The sequence below is a fragment of the Sinocyclocheilus grahami genome, unplaced genomic scaffold, assembly GCF_001515645.1.
Source record: "Sinocyclocheilus grahami isolate Dianchi unplaced genomic scaffold, SAMN03320097.WGS_v1.1 scaffold1032.1, whole genome shotgun sequence".
NCBI classification, from domain to species: Eukaryota; Metazoa; Chordata; class Actinopteri; order Cypriniformes; family Cyprinidae; genus Sinocyclocheilus; species Sinocyclocheilus grahami.
The window spans coordinates 579168-587907 of NW_015506211.1; the positions used below are offsets into that span (position 1 = coordinate 579168).

The 8740-nt window shown below is 39.7% G+C and overlaps 1 protein-coding gene across 1 annotated transcript in view; it reads right to left on the reverse strand.

Moving 5' to 3' along the window:
- Positions 1 to 4377: 4377 nt before the first annotated feature.
- Positions 4378 to 8740, reverse strand: part of LOC107565862 (voltage-dependent calcium channel gamma-4 subunit-like) — a 15161-nt gene continuing 10798 nt past the window's right edge. Inside the window, exons 2-4 of the mRNA XM_016251149.1 lie at positions 7876 to 7959; positions 7618 to 7758; positions 4378 to 5881 (exon numbers count right to left, since the gene is read on the reverse strand). Coding sequence (XP_016106635.1) covers positions 5361 to 5881; positions 7618 to 7758; positions 7876 to 7959 — 746 coding nt within the window. The 3' untranslated portion in view covers positions 4378 to 5360. The remainder of the gene's footprint in view (positions 5882 to 7617; positions 7759 to 7875; positions 7960 to 8740) is intronic.

Genomic DNA, 8740 nt, shown 5'->3' on the forward strand with positions numbered 1-8740 from the left:
TGACAGGCAATATTATTCAAGCTAAATTAGATTACCCAAACCCTCAGGGTCATCTCCTATAAAGGTCACTGGAAATAGAACTGTCGCATACCAAATCGGTTTGTACCATTCTCCGTCAGTTTTAATCTGTGCCACAGACAAGATGGGCAGTAATGCGGCAGAACACGGCTGATCAGGGCCATTCAGCTGGACTAATTTCTTAATACTGAGTAAACAGCCAGTTAATGAAGACCATTAAAGAGGATGGAGACAAACACTCATTGGCGAGGTCAAAAGATTGTACCATTAGTCATTGTGAAGAATATTTTCCTTCTAGCGATATTTGTGTTTTTCCATCATTTTAAAAAGACACCTTATATGCTCAGAGAAGTAAAGTGGTTTGATATGAGAATGAAGACAGATTCAAAATATCTGATATTTTTACATTTTGTAAAGAAAATTTGAGTGGTACTTGTTGTCACTGTTGGGTTGCCAGATTTTTTTGTGTGTGTGTGTGTGTGTATGTGTGTGTGTGTGTGTTTCTTACCAACCAAAGTTAAAATAGCCCACCATTTTAATATTCTGGTCAAAAGATTTGACATTTTATTGATTTACAAGCAAAAATATTAAGTTTGATCTCAATGGAAGCTTTTTTTTCGCCACAGAAAAAAATAAAAAGGTAATTGCGACTTTGTATCTCACAATTTAGACTTTTTTCCCCTTGCAATTCTATTTATATCTCACAATTTGGATCTTTTACTCAGGATTGTGCAAAAGAAGTTAGCTATAAACTATAGCTGAGACTTTTCTTCTCAGAATTGTGAGATATAAACCCACGAAAAGACTTTTCTTCGCAAAAAGAATTTCTCAGTCTCTCACATTTTCAGTCTTGTGAGAACAAAAGACGGGAATTTGGGGAAACTAATTCAGAGCTGTGTTACAGTAAAATAAATCTGAAATGGAGATAAAAAGTTGCAATTGCTTTTTCTGTAACATAATAGCACACCTATCTTTAACATATTGCATAATTTGAGGTATAATTCATGTCTGTAGTGCAAATGGGAATATTCACTTTAATACTTATGGTTAGAAGGTTGTTTAAGTCCATAATCCTAAATATAAGCTATTGTGATCGTGGAAATTGTCTAAGCAAAGCACCACTAATTGTCAGTGTTGTATGACTACTTGATGTTCCTCACCTTCTGTTAAAGTGACAAAAACTAGTTTTGATGTCCTTTCTTTAAAGATGAACAACCTGCTTTGAACAGAAGACTCTTCAGCACGCATCTCGTTTCTGGAATGTACAATTCACCATAGATTCAAACCATTCATACTTGACACTGGAAGGCCAGACTCACTATTTATACAAAAGTGCAAGAAAATCTTCATTTATTATAGGTGTCAAAACAGTTTGGAGACAGGAAGCTGGTGTCACTGGATTGTGTCAGAAAATGTTCAAAATGCTGACATTTTGGCCTGTTTTCCCATTTTACATGACATTCCTCCTTTTGTTTCATCCTTAAAGTATCTCAGCATTATTAATAGAGAACGAACAGCAAATGTGCTTTATAGGAGGAAAATTCTGCCATCATTTACTCATTCTCATGTCATTTCAAACCTATTATTCAAACCTTTGGAACATGAATTTTAAAAGTAATATCCTGATTGCGCTTTTCCATGTAATGAAAGCGAATGAGGACTGGGGCTGTCAAACTTCAAAATTATATCTGATTTGTGAACAAATCGTTCTTTTGAGTTGGATCTTTTCAGTGTATATTATTCAATCAAGTTCACAGTTGGAATGATTCATTCACTGGACGGATTTATTTCTCATGATTCAGTCAATTGGAGTCATAAGGACAACTTAGTATCATAACTGTGATGATAAACTGATAATCTTCCTTTCCAGTCATATGATAACCATTGCAATTGGTATCATGGAGTCCATTGAACTTTTAAGAACCAGATGAGTACGGACATTGTAATTGTGATGAATTAAAGCACCAATCCTTGGTCATTCTTTCAATATATGGAAAATAGCTGCCTGGACATTATTTAAAACATGGATTTGGAATGACACGAGGGTGAGTAAATAATGGATTGTGGATAATCATTTTAACCCACATGTGTAGGTTTTGGCAGGACTGAATCTTGTATTAAAGTCACATGATCTGTCTAACCATCAAAATATGTCAGTTTCTAGATTCACTTTAAAACAACAAATGCCTTTCTAAAAAAAAATTGTTCTTTATTTTGCAAATATAGACAGCTGCTAGGCTGTTTTATTTGTAAGATTATTCCTAGCCCTGTTACAAAACACAAAAGTCACATAACAAAGCACTTATGCATAAGCGAGACACCGTTCCTCAATTCAATTTATTTATGTGAGCAACGATATGCCGACTTTGAAATACTGAGAACAACATTAGCAAATCAAGAAAACCAGAAGGACGAAATGCCTTCCATGATGAGCAGAGAGAACATTACAGGTATTTATAGTGAGTGATGCTTGGCAGTGAGGCATCTTGGAGTCATCCTGTTAATACTACTGTTAAAAGAACACAAAGTCAATGGGTTAGAGAAAAACATGCAAACATTTACATCTACCCACCACACACCGTTCTACAAAGAGCCTTGGCTCAAAAGCTTGTGTCAAAATGGCTTTACTAAGAAAAGGTAGCTGTAAATGCTTTAGTGAAACACATACCTGATATTTACATCTGCAACCTCTCCTTTTGTGAGGAAACACTTTTAGCGACATGGATTAGACCACTCACACGGATAATGCAGTCTTCTGGGACCTTAGTGGGAAAATGCGATAGATTCTTCACTAAGGATCCGTCGAGGGTGGGAGAGGAAAACCAGCAGCAAACTCGAAGAGAAATCCAGGCATAAGGCTCTGGTGAGGCTAAGACACTTTGAATGGTCTTCTAAAGGGCTGAATTTGCCACACTGACGTCTTTCATACTGCTCTGCCCTAGATACTTACACACGGATAATGCAGTCTTCTGGGACCTTAGTGGGAAAATGCGATAGATTCTTCACTAAGGATCCGTCGAGGGTGGGAGAGGAAAACCAGCAGCAAACTCGAAGAGAAATCCAGGCATAAGGCTCTGGTGAGGCTAAGACACTTTGAATGGTCTTCTAAAGGGCTGAATTTGCCACACTGACGTCTTTCATACTGCTCTGCCCTAGATACTTATCAGCGGTCAGTGAAATGCTTCTTAGGGCTGACCGGCTCAAAACTTGTCTTTCATTTCCGGATGTCTGACATTTCTCAGCACTCCTTTTATCAGGGGACTCAAACAATGTCAGATCCCCAAAGGTGCCCCATTCAGACGTTGCACGGTCATTACTCAAATTCACGAGAAGAAGTGGCTCTATTCGACCCGCATTCAGGCAAAGACCGAGCTTTAGTAGAGGTGAAACCCCCCGATGGAGATGAAGGCTGAGAAATTACATTACTCTTTGACCGATTCACAATGGAAAACAACGAGACTGGCTGGTTAACTACTGACACTTGCTGAACTACTATCAATGGCAGTACGAATTCGAAGTGATAGTATAAAACTTGAGGCTTGTTGAATACTGCTATACTTCCCTGCTGAAAAGACCAGTAGAGCTGGTCACCATCATATGATGTGTTTTGGAGGCTGGTGCTGAGCAAGGAACCCTGGAGTCTAAACCAGACTTCTGAACTAGCTTAAACACAACATGAAATCAAAACTGACCCTATTTACATACGTAATAAACATCTCTAGGCTTATGGTGCATTCTTCTGCATGACTCATCAGTGCACATGAAAACATTTCTTTATAATCGTATAAACCTTTTTGGTTGATGTCCCCAAAGTAACGTAAATTTCACCCACTGGTCTGGCTCTGCTCATACTCCATCCACTTAAGATGCTCATTCGTTTAAAGAAATATCCTAGCCACCCTTTTCCATATAATCAAAGTGAATGACAACTGGGGCTGCCAAGCTTCAAAATTATATCTGATTTGTGAACAAAACGTTCTTTTGAGTTTCAGTGTATTTTATACAATCAAGTTCACACAAACATTTGGAACGATTCATTTATTGGACTGATTTAGTTCTCAGGTGACTCAATGGTTCAGTCAATTGGAATATAGTGTATGAGTCATAAGGACAACTTGACATAAGAGCATCATAAAAGTAGCCCATTAGTAATCCACGTTATTATTCACTGATAATTTTCCTTTCCAGACCGGTGATTGCAACTGGTATCAGGGAGTCAGTCCACTGAATTCAAGAACCAGATGATTAAAGAAATAATTCGGGTGAACTACAGACCCAATTCTCATTCACGTTCTTTATATGGAAAACAGCTGCCTGAACATTATTGGGAAAAAAAATCATCTAGATTTGGAATGCGGGTAAACTTTTGAGAATCCAATCAGTTTTCAATGGACAAAGTCCAGTCCAGCCCTACATTTCACTCAGAAATACGTTATATGACAAAAATAAAATGGGTTGCAAATGATATTTCATGCTGACTGTAACCAGCTAGACTTCCTTGGTCAAGTTTTACTGATGAACGGCATGTCTAAGCAGGTTCGCCAGTTAAGAAAGCACCAGACCAGAACAAACCAGTGAGAACATCATGAAAATCCAAGCTGGTCTTTTCAGCAGGGTGTTTATACACAATTAGTAGTCATAAATCTACTAAACTAAATTTTCCCAGTGATTATTTAGTAATTCAACTGATATTTCTAGTTGTACAACAATGAAAACAGAGGAAACTGGAGTGGCTCCAGAAAAAGTCTGAGCAGTTGACACTGCCAAGATGATAGGCACACTGAATAGGGTTAGACAACTGTGGCAACAAACATATAACACGAACAAGGGCGTTCAGTATTCAGCTCGAGTCTGTACTGAACACACAATAATGGGAAGGCTTCAGCTGTGAGCCTACGTTAGCACCCTCTCATACTGTGAGAGTCATTATCACATTGGTATACATTGAGAGTATGGCACTGTACTGACAAACACAAATATATTTATCAACCAAGGGAATGGACTGGCTTACTTTAAGTCCTTAATATCTGAAGCACTGCCAAAGACCATCCATTTTACATTTGCATGTCTTGCCCTTTGATGTGAGATGGGTCTCTCTGAGAGTTCCTGTTTATATGTGAGGAGCAACACAAGAAGAAAAACAAATTAGCGTGTTCGCAATGGTTGTTGAATGTCGAGATGAAATCTTTCCCTCTTAACACAGTGCTTCTCCTTCACCGTCATTGGTTGACTGGCTTCACGAATAAGAATCCCTTCCACTGGCATCTGCCACAGGCCACTGAGCACTGATGGCTATCCATTCAGTATGGCCTTAACTTTATCTCTTTCGTTCCAGTGTGACCTCATACAGGTGTTGTCCTCCTGTTGATACCATCATTAAGGTCTTTGGGAAAGCAGTTGTGCACTTGGAGGAATCCTGAATCGTGCTCTGGGCTATAGGAGCTGTCTGTCCCTGACTTGAGAGGGTCTCTTGTCAATGTGTACATGTTGATCTCTCCTATGGGAACCGAGCTCATCATCTTCATACCCACTGGTGATGCCTCACGGGATGCTTCCGTTGAGCGAGAGCTGGAGCGAGAGTGCCGTCGACGGTAGCGAAAGCTGGGTATGCGAGAATACGGCGAAGAGGACGAGGTAGACTTGATGAACTCACGGCGTGCTTTGAACTGCACTTCTTTGTTCTTCTCAATGTAGATACTGACAGCCATAACAGCCACCGCCTCAGCAACAATGAAAGAGAGTGCTCCAAAGTAGAATGACCAACCATAGTTGTACTGGTTCTTCTTGTCTTCGTCTCGTTTGTCACTGGGGTCACCAGCATTACTGGAGATGTAGACGATTATACCGATAATGTTGCTCAAACCTGCCAGACACAAAACAGAGCCAGGAAAGCATAAGAGAAATACCTTGTTAAGTAATATAACAGAGTTATGACTTTATTAAACTTTTCCTTGGTTATAAAAGGATAAATGTATGGATACACGTAGATTCAAACACCAAAATTTTAGATTCGGCTGATTGGGATGTGTCAACAACACCTCCATCTTTGAACGTTTAACACTGCAGACTGAGCTCATCAGATGTAATCACTAGTCGACCTACTGTAATATCAAGGACAAAAACTGTAATATCTAAACAACCTTTAGAACTGATGACAGACTTTAGACTAAATGGAATAGATTTTCTCAGGGGTGAATACGAATGTAGACATGACACTTGGCACAGGCTGCAAATGCCTTCAATATGTGTTTATGTCAAGGGGTCAAGGTTTGGCCGGTTAGTGTAACTCAGGGGTAGCTAAACTTCTCCAACACACTTGTCTGTAATTTTCAAGTAATCCTGAACGCCATGATTGGATGGTTCAGGTGTGTATAATAAAGACAGTAGATAAACTATACAGGAAGGTAGCCTTACAGGAGCAGGGTTGGCTACCCCTGGTGTAACCGGTCCTACTTGTACCACGATGAGTGGGATTCAAACCACCATCAACCAGCATGAGAGGTGGGCACACTTACAAGGATACTTAAGACTGCAGCCCCTAGCACGAGTTGCTGGTGTGCCTCTTGAGGCCAGGGGAGTGAAGTTTACCTGCACAGCTTGCCTCTGTTACACTCTCCACTCTAAAGCTCATTCCCATCCGGGTCACGGCACCAAGATTTGAACCAATGTCAACCAGCATGGGAGGCCATCTGCTAACAAAGACCACAGCCTCTAACACCAGTTCCTAGTGTGCCTCTGGAGGCCAAGGGAGTGAGGTCTGCCTGCACAGCTCTTACTAGCTAGCCTTTGTCATTCACCCCCCTGAATCTCCCTCCTATTTGGGTCATGGCACCAATGTAACTGGTCCACACCACTCTGAGTGGGATTTGAACCAGTGTTAACTGTCATGTGTGGCGGGAATGCTAACAAGGATGCTAATGAGCATAGCCTCTAGCCTTGAGGCCAGTAGAGTGAGGTTTACCTGCACAATTCTTCATAGCTGGGCTCCATTACATTAGCATGGTCCAATTAACCCCTGCCGGTAGATGCTGTAACATCACCATCTGGTTGAAAAACTGCTACTGAGATGAATAGGAATGTTAACGCATAGTTTTCCAGGAATTACGTGTGTGGATCTTGACCTTTAAAATATCATAGGCACTCTGATATATTGTGGTAATTAGCAACAGCTGCTAATGCAGCATCTAGGGAACGCATGACCCACCCAGACACACTATGCCATCTAGCCTAGTACTGAAGTACTTTACACATTCTTTTACTGTTTTGCTAAAGAGTTTTTCATTTTCTTTACATGTATAGGGTGATGAAACTATAGTGAATTACAGTCCATACAAGGAAGGCACTTTTAGAACAAGCAATATCAACCCACTAAATTCAGTTGAATAACAGCTAAAAAAGTTGGGGAGTTGTCGCCCCCTCAGTTCCAGTGCACCTGCCAGTAACAGCAGGGATAAGGTGGACTATCAGAGCATGGACATTGTCCTATATTAAATTACATTTATATTCAGTTAACAAATTTAATTTAGTAGTGTGCTAAAAGCATCTGAAGTGAGTTGAAAACCCATGTGCAAGTTAGCAGGTGGTCATTAGCAAGTTTACCTGCTGCCACAAATAGTATCCCTGCGCTGAGTAATATGTTGTTCCTCTTGCTGTAGATGCGTCCTACACCGACACACAGCGCCCCCAGCAACAGCAGAATGGTACTGAGGATGGGGAACACACTGGAGGCGCGCACAACACCTGTTCACACACACATATAAACAAGGCTTTTACTTTAACAAGATATCTAAACGTGCATGATAAGAACATTGAGATATAGACAGTAACACTAATATTTCTGAAGAGAAAGTCACTCACGTAAGAGATATTCAGAGCTGTCAGTGTCATAATCATTGTCATCTGGGAAATGATTGATTCGGTAACAACTTCCTTTGTTGAGACCTAAAAAAAAAGATGAAACCGGTCAAGATTAGAGCCATGAGGACCTGGAAACAATGCAAATCACCAAGCATAAGTGAGAATACTGGTCAGCAGAATAAACAATTAAAAAATAACAAAAACATCCTGCATATGGTTGGAATTTGTTCTGTTTTGAAGCAGTAGAGGATGAATATGAAAAATGTAAACCTTAGAATTGTTCAGTGACAGACTTTAAAGTCAACGGGGGCTTTCACACATACAGCCCTTTCTGGAAAATTAACAGTAAATTACAGTTTTGATGATATGAGTGAACAAAGCACTAGATTACCAGTATGAGCAACTACAAAGGCCTAGAGACGCACTTAAGAAGTTTGCTTTGGGCCAATAATAAAATTGTGATGGAGATGATACAATTACTCTACCCTTTTACAATAAAGTCTTGTTCGCACAGAATGTGTTTTTGTGTTCCACTGGGCATTTTAATTATTTTTCTATGTAAACATGTGCTAGATGTATGGCAAGCCAATAGGCTCAGTACTGCGCTATTCTTTACATCCAAAATGCAATGAACACCCTAATACAGTTTTAATTGACATCAAATGCAATGTTTTGGATGTAAATGCAATTCCTCTATAGCATAAGTTTGATTCTATTAACTTGCACATAAGCACTGCATATTTAAAAAAACGTGTCTTGAGACCCTGCCTCCTTTTCCAATCATCAGAACTGCGGTTCTGCAGATGGATATATTTTTATGGCATCTCATGTTTTAAAAAGCAAAAATGTATTCTATGTGATCGTC